Source organism: Crocuta crocuta, unplaced genomic scaffold, assembly GCF_008692635.1.
Source record: "Crocuta crocuta isolate KB4526 unplaced genomic scaffold, BGI_CrCroc_1.0 scaffold152, whole genome shotgun sequence".
NCBI lineage: Eukaryota > Metazoa > Chordata > Mammalia > Carnivora > Hyaenidae > Crocuta > Crocuta crocuta.
In genome coordinates this window covers 5,792,726-5,804,171 of record NW_027528798.1, presented here as the reverse complement: position 1 = coordinate 5,804,171, position 11,446 = coordinate 5,792,726, and the positions used below count along the sequence as shown (strand labels likewise).

At 52.9% G+C, this 11,446-nt stretch overlaps 1 protein-coding gene across 1 annotated transcript; it reads right to left on the bottom strand.

Moving 5' to 3' along the window:
- Positions 1-366: 366 nt before the first annotated feature.
- On the bottom strand, positions 367-11,177 carry HAS3 (hyaluronan synthase 3). The gene is made up of 4 exons (XM_077755659.1): positions 11,122-11,177; positions 7,313-7,948; positions 4,449-4,550; positions 367-3,637 (listed from the first exon to the last, which is right to left on the bottom strand). Exons 2-4 carry the CDS (start codon positions 7,946-7,948, stop codon positions 2,714-2,716), a joined length of 1,662 nt encoding a protein of 553 aa, XP_077611785.1. The 5' UTR covers positions 11,122-11,177; the 3' UTR covers positions 367-2,713.
- Positions 11,178-11,446: the final 269 nt, after the last annotated feature.

Below are 11,446 nucleotides of genomic sequence, written 5' to 3'. Positions count from 1 at the left end.
CTGCTCATGCTCCCTCTCTCTCTCTCCTAGAAATAAATAAAACATTTAAAAAAATTTTTTAAAAAAGTTAGGCCATCGTAGGTGTGCAGTTATCAGCAAGGTGGGCCTGCTGTATTCCCCAGATCCAGAGGCAGCTGTGAACACTTACCCTGTTTGAGTTCGACTGCAGCTACCTTGACAAAACCATGTCTATCTCAAGTACCTCATTTGAAATGGAATAAACCAGTTTAAGGAGGAAGTAGTCCAGAGATAACCAGCATTATGTGAGAATCTTTATTTTGACAAGTGCAGTATAAAATACTTGACCTGAAAAGTCAGAAAAAAAATAAAATAAAAAAAAAAAAAAAAAAAAAAAAAAAAAAGTAAAAATAAATAGGCTTACAAATTACTGTAGAAAGAATACAAAAGGCTTAAAATTCTCAATGAGGAAAAACCAAAAAGTATCCAGCTGTATATAAAGGCTCTTCCCTTGCAAGAAACCGGGATAAAGCTGAAGACCCAGTTTGGTTTCGCTGCTGAAAAATGTACAAAATAACTTAGAAAAACCAGTGGAGGTCAAACGTTGTGAGCCCACTACTTGTACCTGCCTACCCTTGGTCTGAGCAAAGTTGATAACCACAGTGCACAGCAGAGCTGACGGTAGGACAGGCAGTTTTCCATCCAGGAATCCATCCCACATTAATCTTCAAGTAAAAGCTGAAGAAAAACAAGCCCTTAGTGAAGTGTGAGCTCTGCAGTTGGCTGACCGGATTTCCTCCATTGTAGTGCTCAAAATAGTTTACTTGGCCAGCAAAAACACGGAAGAGCCTGGAACAACTGCCTTTAGCAAATGCCTGCTGCCTCTTCCCAGCCTTCATGGGGTGTGCCCAACACCGGCCAGCAGTCTTTTCAGAAGCTCGAGGTCTGTGTGATGTAGCGATGTTGGTTGCACCTGGAAAACCCTTGCGTTCATGGGATATGAAGGAAAGCACCAGGGTTTGCCAGTCTGTGGCTCAGAGCACACTTTGTTCCTGTGCAGGAAGCACCTGGGCACACTAGAGGCTTGCCCCCTCAACTCCTGTCAACCTTAGTGCTGGTTCTGAGGGGCTAGCAGGCCCTGCTAAGAATGGAGACTTGGAGAGAGCAAGTACGTGTGCAAGCAAGCAACTCCTCTAAGTCCAAGGCTTAGTCAAGATTCCCAGTTTCAAACTCAAGAGCTGAGGATAGTCTGTGGATTACAAATCTCTAGAAAACACTTTCCCTTACTCCTGCCCTCCCCCCCCCCCCCCCCCCAAAGGCAGAGAGAAATCAAAGGACTTCAGGGATGTGAGAGAGAAAGCAAGAACCTTAGGATTTAGGAACCAATTCCATCTCTGAGTATGGTTTCTGGAAAGAAGCAAATGCAATTATGACTGTCCACAACTTGGCTGTAAGAACTCCCTGGAGAAGCCACTGAAGAGAATAGTTTCAAAGATGACCAGCTTGGATTTGAGGCTTCACTTAGGGAACAATGAAAAGGTTTTCACTGGACATGATTGTCAACAACTGTAGCCTGAAAGTCATGCACGTTACCCAGCTGCTAAGGAATCAGTACAAGCATTTCCAAGATTGTAGCTAATTTGCTCAGAGGCTCCTAATCATTTTTTCCCCACTTGAGAACAGGGTTGCTTATTGCAGAGGGGCCTATGAAAGTTCAGACTCTGCTTCAGTTGCTACCTTGAAAAACTTAACCAGTGAGAAGGAAGGTGGAAGAGGTGACTTGCTGCATCACCTTGAAGAAAAAGCCAAGTGAGGAGGCCGACTTAGATTCAGAGCGGAGTTTGAGAGGAATTCAGGAGCATACACGGTCAAGTACCCAAGACCTCACTTCTTTTCTGAGCATGTTGGGGGTTTAATCTTCCTGGTAGATGACCAAAACCTTTCTTCTCCCCAGCAGAGATGACAGACAAGTTTATCTAAATGTCAGGCAGTTTTCAGGTGAGATACATTCAGCCTAAGGCTCCCATATAGCCCAGGGCCTTTAGCACCACCACCAATCTTTGTTCCTCCTGGTAAACTTTCGTTTTTAACATTATGTATATATACACACTTAAAAGCAGTTCAGTGCTAACTTTTTGCTTGTTTGGCTCATCCTTGGGATGTTGAGATGTGGAATGGAGTATGTCACATGATCAAGCACCATTCCTGGACCCTGTTTTCTGATGCCCAAAGATCAGGCTTCTGGGCCTTTTATCAGGCACAATCGTATTGCATTGATAGCTAGATTTGGGGGTGAGGGTGGGGGACACATTACTAGCCAGCCCAGATCTCTCAAATTCTCCCACCACCTCTGGTGGTGTTCAGATGGGCTAAGAGAACTCCTTCCCATAGGCTGTCATTGCCCACTTACCTATCAGAAGTTGCCACTGATGGGAACAAATTGGTTTAGCACACTTCTGGGTTCCTTTGGATCCCCGGGGGAGGAAGTGGGATCTTTCCCAGAGGCCACCACACACAGAGGCCAGCAGACAGGTGGCATGCAAACAGGTCACCCCCTGAGCTGGAAAGGTGTTGCCTCTAAGCAGAACTGCCCCAGACCATAGTACAGTCACCATTCTTTGCACTTCAGATTTGTCCTTTGGACCATTAACGAACTAAAACAGCACTACCACTTCCCTCCCACCCCATCTTTTCTCTTCCATTCCCCTTCCCTCCCTTACCCATTGCACTTTTCCCACTCCGCTTGGGGGCTGTGTCACACCTCAGCATAAGCTAAGCTATACTGCTCTGGCTTCTTCCCACATCGCCGGGCAATGATGGCCAGATACAACATGAGGAGGGCCACCCAGTAGCAGCCATACAGGATGGCCCCAGAGACCAGGAAGGCCAGCTCTGTCTCACTGAACAGATCCTGGCAATATGCTGTGTAGGCCAGTCCCCCTAGAAGGACTGCCACCCAGATGGACACAGGGATGAGGCCAATGAAGTTCACCACAATGGTTTTTCGGCCAGAGGTGCCCCAGCCAGACTTGTTGATGGTAGCGATGGCAAAGATCTTGGCTGGCAGGAGGCTGGACATATACAGAAGGGAATAGAGGGACATGAAGATCATTTCTGCATTGCCCCGAAGGAAGCAGGCATAGGTAGCCTTGATAATGCCCACCAGCTGCACTGTCAGCAAGAAGAGGAGAATATTCCAGATGCGGCCTCGGTAGAAAAGCTGTATGACCGTGGCAATGAGAAAGAAGGGGAAGAAACCTGTGACCACCGATTCGTAGGTCATCCAGAGGTGGTGCTTATGGAACCACAGAGAGTTGTAGAGCCACTCTCGGAAGTAAGACTTGCTCCAGCGGGTCTGCTGGTTGAGCCACCGGAGGTACTTGGTGGGAGTCTCTGTGAGGCACTTGGAGCGCGCTGTATACTTAGTCCGGTAGCCAAGGCTCAGGACTCGGTTGGTGAGGTGGCGGTCATCTCCAAAGCTGCACTTGCTGCCGAGGAACTTCTGATGGTACCAGTCCTCCAGGAATTGCTGGAGGAGGCTGTTGCGGTACATGCCCAAAGGCCCACTAATACACTGCACACAGCCGAAGTAGGACTGGCAGGCCCGCTCCACGTTGAAGGCCATCCAGTACCGCACACTGCTCAGGAAGGAGATCCACGAGTCATACTTGTTGAGGATCTGCAAGGGAACCGGAGATGCTGGGCCTCCTCACCTGAGGACATGAGCCCCAGGAGACAGACACCAGAAACCATGAAGCCTCCTTACCCTGAGTTCTGAATGCCATTGCTCAAATTCCTGGCTCTCAGTCCTAACCCAGCCAGAGCTAGAAACCTAAGGAGCCAACGACACCCAGTCATTCTCACTGTCATGTGCACGGACTAGCCCAGTGAAATTGCTCTAGCAGTTAAAGCCACCTTCAATCTCAGAAAAGCCACCTTCAATCTCAGAAAACAACCTGGACAGTGACAGAAGAGCCTGAGAAAGATGCAGCCTATCACCCCAGCCACCTCCCCTGACCCTTCTGCACTTGGAAAGCTTCTCAGGAAGACTTGGTGTGTTACCGGCAGTACCCTCTGGAAGAAGATCTGGCCCCCTATTCTTAACTATACTGGCCCGTTCTTAACCATTCAGGGCAACTTCCTTAAGAACAAGGGTTTTCTCAAGGGTCAAACTTTGGAGGTGCTTGCTGCACCAATGCCCAAAAAAGCAGCACCGTCTGTGATCAGTAGCCTCAGGATACTGAGCCCCTCCTAGCAGCAGAGGCTCTACATACCTTAGTGGTTCTCTTCCCTGGGTTGAAAAAGAGCAGGATAGGGATTGGGTAGCAAGTGAGCCCTTTGCTACATGTGACAACTGTCAAAGAAGAACCCTCCCCCCCCCACTTCCAAAATACTAGAGAGTCAGGATGCTCATTTTCCAGGCATATTCATTGCATTAGAAAGCAGAAAGTCTAGGCCCCACCCCCCAGGAATCCCTGATTACTTCTTACTTGTACATCTCCTCCAACTCCCCCTACTTGGGGGTCCTCCTCTAGGACTCGAAGCATCTCGATGGTGCAGGCTGGATCCAGCACAGTGTCAGAGTCACAAACCTGTAGAAAGGGAAGTGCATTCAGCACATTTCGACCTGAGGCCTGTGATATACCACATGCTGCTCAGTGCTGAAGGGACATAACCACCTCTCCTACCACTAGCAGAGATCTAGGGAATAACAAAAAGGAGGAGAAGGAGAGTTTAGATACCAGGTTTGACAGCCACTGTGCTGAGAGACAAACCCAGAAGACTTGGTGCCAGGCCCGGAAAGGGAGAAAGGCTTAGCACTGGGCAAATGTTGAGCTTCTACAGAGCCAGGCTCCACAAAAATGGTCACAAAACATTGCCCCGGAGTCCCTGGGGAAAAAGGAGGAACACATTTTGAAATCAGATGACAGTACAGTAGCTAGGCCAGGGCAGGCAGACACTCCACATTAGGCCAAGAAAAGGCTCTTGCCAGAGGCTCCTGCCCACAGCGCTCTCCTAGGATTCTTAACGAGCTCCTCCCAGTTTCAGCCTCCGGCTTTGGGACAGCCTGCAGCCCANCTCATATGGCTGTGAGGCCTTCTGTGCTGCTTCGGCCAAGTCACGGAGATCAGGGCACAGTTTGAGGGCTGTCCTCACCTGCGTTCTCTGCGAAGCCGGAGCTGGAGTCTGGTGCCTTATGCCACTTGGCCATCCTGACACAGCAGCTGGACTTTACTCTGGAGGAGCATGGAGGCTGGCAGCTGCTGCCTCCAACCAGAGCCTAGGTCAAATCCTGCCCACTTGTCCACCTTCCCTACGGGGACTCATGCTCTGATTCTAACAGGTTGCTCCGTTCGTTATTAGTTGAACCTGAGCTGTGAACTCTCATCTGGGTGGCTGGCTCCTTGACTATTTTTCTAGAAAATTAACAGAGCCCAGATAACCACTGGCAGAACAACAGAGCAAGGAACAATACCCACAGATGAGCCTACACTCTGCTTTGCAAAAGCCTAAAATCCTTTTACTAAAGTTGCTAACCTTGCAGGAAGGGGGCTCCCCCCCAAAGCCTGCTGGAGGACATGGTGGCTACAGACAAGCAGCTAAAGGTGGAGGGGGATCCTGGCAGAGCCATCACACCTGCTCCCTCCTGCCTCCCCACCAACCTCTGCCGGGCTCCCAGCGCTTCCTCAGCCTACAGGCCAAGCTTTCCAGGGCTGCGGGGTTCGGGGTTCGAGACTGCTTCCTCCCCTGAGCCTAATCCATTCTTCTTGCTGCTCAGCTTCCTTCACTCCAGGGAGGTCTTTCCAGCAGAGCAGGGTTAGGGTAGTTAGAGCTCCTGGCTGCCTGGGTTTCCCCACTGGCTGAAGCAGGGCTGTGTCCCTCAGGGAAAGACCCACCCGTAGCAGGGCTGTTGGAAGACAGGCTGGAATCCACCAAACGTGACGGAAGCCCAGGGTACCCCAGGCAGTGAGCCCAGAGCCATAAAGGGAAAGGCAGCCTCAGGTGTGTGAGCCTGTTTGCCAGTCCACCAGAACACACAAGTAATGCCCAGTCAAGGAAGATGTGTGGCAGGATTTGGGGAATTCTGTGCTTCAAGGGAGCAGATGACAGTGTCCCAGGGGCTTTTCCTGTGCCCTCCGAGTCTCCAGGAAAGCTTCAGAGGCCCCTTGACCCTAGATGAACCATAGAATCAAATGCCTCAACATCCTTCCCTACAAGGCCAAGGAGGTCCTTGGGCCTAGGAAGACAAAAAAGGATGCAAATTTCAAAAAAGCCAAAACCAAAATGTCTGTGGCAAGCTAATTTTAGGTGGGTACCGCACAGAGCATTTCAATATTAGGGTCCTCAACATGCTCTCCTCAAGACTGGGTTGGTACATAAGAGGGCTACCATGACAGTCGCTATTTATTCAAGTGGTGTGCGAAACCCTGTGGCATGTGCAGAGAAGGAATCCAACAGAGAAACAGACGGTGTAGATGCTAGACCAAAACTCTGGGGTTCTGGGTGCAGTTTCTACTTGGTACTGAAATGTGTGAGCTTTCAATCAGTTCTTTCTAGGTTTTGTTATTTGAAAATTGGAGCTAGGTAAACTGTGTCAACCTAATAAAATTTTTGGACTCACGTCAATGACAGTTTTGACTGGAAGCTAGGCTGGATCTGTTCAGGGTCCCGGCCTGCCGAGACTGCTGGAGGACTAAGCTGGGGGGTGACTCACTGCCACCTCACAAACGCAAATTTGACCCTGGGTAGAGGAGGACTTTTGGCCCATAACTAAAACAATACCTGAGGGCTTTGGAGCAGGATTTCTTTTACTCTTTGCCACACCTTCTTACGGAGAGACTCATCTCCACGTTACCAGTGGCGAGGCAGTGTAGCCCAACAGATAAGGGCAGACTTGAGACAAACTGCCTAGGTTCAAATCCTGTCTTTGCACCTTAGTGCTGTGTGAGATTAGGCAAGTTACTTAACCTCCCTGTGCTTCAGGTTCACCTTCTGTGGGTGAAATAATAATAGTACTTATCCTCTAGGAATACTAGGAGGATTAAAAGAACTGTGTATGAAGCTCCTAAAACTGTGTGTGGTATGAAGTAAATGGCGTATGCCGATTTGCTCTGATTAGAAATGTGATACGAGTCCAGAGACCTGACCAAAGTCACAGAGCTAAGTAACAGAAGAACCAGGATTCCATCCCAGGTCTTTTTGACCCCAGGACTGCTGACCCTATCAGCATCTGTCCTTCTAAAGTGCAGAGGAGGGGTGTGCACAGGCCAAGAGACCTAAACTGGACCTAACATCCCTGGACAGGAGGCCCAGCTGGCTGGACGTCTGCATGCTTCAGGGAAGGCACCCTTACCTGAATGTAGTCCACCGAATCGCCAAGAGCCTTGAATGCCGTGTACATGACCTCTCGCTTGCCTCCCCATTTCTGCATGATGCAGGAGAAGGTGCTGGTTCTCACCACATTCCGCACACGTTCCATGCCCTCCTGCAGGCTGGCCTCCGTCTCCCCTTCACCCGCCTCGTGGAAGTTGCTGCGCCACACAAAGAAGCCAGCTTGCTCGGTGCCACCAAGCACCTCATGGAAGATGTCCAGCATGTAGGCGTCCTCCTGGCGATTGCCATCCACGACCATGACCACCTTGAGGTCAGGAAAGGCAATGCGCTGGGCAGAGCGCAGGCACTTGCGCAAGTAGTCAGGGTCCTCCTGGTACGCGGCGATGCACAGTGCCACCGAGCGCCTTGACGGGGAGGGGAGTTTCAGCGGCCGGCCTGCCCGCCGCATGCGCCGGTGCTCCAGGAAGGCAAACAGGCTCTGGATGAGCAGGTGCAGGCCCAGGATGGCACCGTACAGGCCGAAGGACAGGTAGTGCTTTTCCGTGTGAATGAACTGGTAGCCTGTCACATAAGCTGCCAGGATGCCACCTAGCACTGCCAGGGCAAACAGGCTGGTGCCCACCACACGCAGGGCTGTCGTCAGCTGCACCGGCATCTGGTGGGAGGAGGGAGGTGTGGAGTCAGGCAGAAGGCAGCCTTTCTAGTCCATGGGAGTGGGGGCGTTTTCTCTGGGCCTGGCCCAGAACGGGGCAAATGATCCACTAATAAAAACCACTGCCACTGCCTGCACATGACTAAGCCTGTTTGTGCAACTCAGAAGCCAGACTACTGGGGTTCAAATCCCAGCTCTGTCACTTAATGTCTGTGTCACTGTGTTCTGCTCCTTAGTTTTAACTTCTCTGTAAAGTGTGGACTGCAGCTCTAACCTTGTAGCATCTTTAAGGGCTAAACGGATTACATATGTAAAGCATTCAGAGTAGCATCTATTATTGTTAGACAAACCAAAGCCAGAAAGAGCTAGGTGATCCCCACCTGGTGGACGGCGTTCTTGGGGTGTGCATGACCCAAAGCTCTTCTAGGCAAGCTTTTGGGGGGGGGGGGGAAGCCTGAGGCCAGAGGCAGCTCTGAGCACATGAGGGGCCCGAGGAGAGCAAAGAGGAGCATGGCTAGGGAGGTAGCCAGTGGCTGGGAGCTTCTACCTGCCCTGTACCCACTAGGGAACCACAAGTGGGAGGGGAAGTAAAGCACAACCACCAACGAGGCCCATGAAAAAGTAGGAGAGGCAACGAGGAGAAAGAGCAGGAAACATAAAGAGGTGGGGAGGCAGCTTCCCTTCTTGAAACAGCAAAATGAGAGAAAGTTTCCCTGTGTCCTCTGCTTTCTCACCTTTTTCTCATTTACTGGAGAGGCAGGAAAGAAAGGGCAAGCAACCAGGGAAAAGCAGACAAGGACAAAAAGGAAATGAGAGCTGGGGTGTGGACAGCTCTCCTGGAAGCCCAGCAGTCAGGGTGCTGAAGGGAACTGCAGCCACCACTGCAGCAGCCTGGGAGGGGGGGCGGCCTGGGGAGCCCCATCCACTCGGTCCTAGTGCCCGCACGGCACCACTGTGCTCGGCCACAGGCCCTGCCACTCCTGGGGATGCTGCTGGCTTTGGTCTGAGCGAAGTCAGGGCTCCCAGCAGCGCCCCATTGGGAACAGCTGTGTTTTAATGAAAAGAGCCTAGGACTCGGCACCGGAAGACTTGTGCTTGAGACACAGCTCTGCCGCCTCCTGGCCGCCTGACCTTGCCCAAGTTGTCTGAGACTTGGTGTCCCCACTAAGAGGGATTCTAATGGTTTCTTGTGCCATAGGTCTCAGGTGAACAACCTCCCTGAAATTAGAAGCACTTGGAGCCCTGAAGGACTACCCTAGTGGGGAGGCTGACTTGGGGAAGTGGGGAAGGTCTGATGAGCACAGCTCCCCACTCTCCATTCAGATCCGCGCCTTCTCCCCATCTACTCTCTTTGCCACCTGCCTAATCTGGAGAATCCCATTTCCAACACCACCCACCCACCACAGACAACGGGGTCTCACTTCAACCTTGTCCAACTCTGGTCTTATTGGAACCAACCCCTGAGCCCCACTCCCAACACAAACGCACCTTCTTGCCAGGGGAGCAGTGTCTGTTCCCTTACCACCTGCCACATAGTATGGGTAAGGAGCTCGCAGCCATTGCCTCAATCTGTCCGAGATTCAGGCACCAGCAGTATTCCGGCAGCTGCGGTCCGGAAAGTGCTATTGGCAGCCTGGCCTCTTCGGGAAGCGCGGGCTCCAGGCNCCTGCTGCCCAGGGGACCCCAGGGGCCGCACCTACTCCAGAAGCGTCCCCATCGCCCTCTAGACCTTACATGCCAAAGGGGCGCCTCTCGGCACCGCTGCCCACCTGCGCTGCAGGAAAGGGCAGGGGGCGCCGAGGCCAGCCCAGCAACCTGCCGGGTGCTGGCGCCCCGCCTCGGTGCAATGTCGGAGGCGGTGCCCACCAGGTTAATGCAGCCGGGAAGGCACCCGCCAAGGCTTCTCACCGCCGCCTGAGCCTCGCCTTCTGGCACAGGCGGCGCCGGCCACACCCACGTGCCGGTTTCCCACGACTCAACGGGGAAGGAACGGAAAACCCAAGAAATCAGTCGGACCAGGCCCCGCTCATCTCTCTGGGCCCCAGTTAGTTACCTTGGCAAAGTGTGCCTGCAGACAAAGGCAGCATCTCCAATGTCGCCGGCCCTTCCTTTCTCAGGCAGAACCCCCAACCCCGCACACGAATTGCAAGCACTACCCTGGCACCCCCTACCCCACCGAGGACCAATAAGGTCCCACAGCCAAAGACCCCAGGAGCAATCAGGTGGTGGGAAGGGGCGCCCCTGCCCAGACGCGGGGCCGTGCCAACCCAAGCGGGCGAAGGGGAGCCTAGACCGCCTCTCATCCACCCCCACCCCCCCCATTTCGCTCATAAGGGATCCTCTTGAGCTCGGTCCCCGTAAGTATAATGCGCACCCGGGCTTCAAGGGCATGAGGTTGGGGGGAGCTCCCTAAGACACTTCCCCCGCACACCCAGATGACGGAAGGAGAATATCCTCAGCCAAGGACGCACGCCGCCAATCTACACCCGAAACTTTGCGGGGCTGCCAGTGTGCAGCCTCTCCAGCTGACAGGTGTGCCCTGCTACGAGGCCCACACTCAGCGGGATGGAAACTTGTGCGCGGGGCTGGGGCTCTTTCCCTTGCGTCCGGCCGGCCGCCCACCCACCCTCGCCGCCCCTCCGAGCCGGCTAGGAAAGGGGAGGCCGGGCCCAAGGATACACGCGGCCGTGGCCCGGCTGACCCGCCGGGACCCAAGTGCTGGGCATTTTGGTGCCGGACAGGTGCGAACCCCCAGGCGAGAGTGGGGGAGGGAGAGACTCCAACCAGCCTCGTGCCCCGCACCGCCGTCCGCCCCGTAATCCATTCACAAAACAGGAGCCGCAAGGGAGGAAGGGAGGAGAGGCTGGAGGAAGAGAGGATGGAGGAAGAAAGGGAGGAGGGGNGGCCGGTGCTCGGCGGTCCGCGGCGTCCCGCGTGCACGAGGCTCCAGCTTCAGTCTCTGCGCCCTGGGAAGGTGGGTTTCCCCAAGGCGGCCAGAGGCCGAGCTCCTCCGCGCTCGCCTCGGGGCCAGCTGCCCAGGAGGCGGCGGTCATTGTGCTCAACCTAGAACCTGAAGCGTTAACTTTCAATATAACCCCTAGGGACTTCCAAAACTGTTAACTCTCCGGCCCCCCTCCCCCCGCGCCCCGCTTTCTAAAGCCTCAAAATCTACTCACTCTGCAAAACGACGGAGGCAATGGAAATCTTCCCCCGACTGCAGCACGCGGAGGGGTTGTTCNAGAATAATTGTCAAATATAAAAAGACTGTTCAAAGAAGGTGTTAACAATTGTGACAAGCTTAGCTTTGGATTCCGCAGTGAGGCGCTGATGACTTTAAGGGTTTGCAAAAGCTCCAAATGGTTTTGCAGGAACCTTGGAAGTTCCGGTGTCTTAAAGCCAAAACCAATTCCTCCTCCCCTTTTTTTACACCTTTATTTCCGACATCCATAACCTCCTAAAATTCCCAACTGACCTTATAGCCAGTGGTTTTCAGGTGCTGGA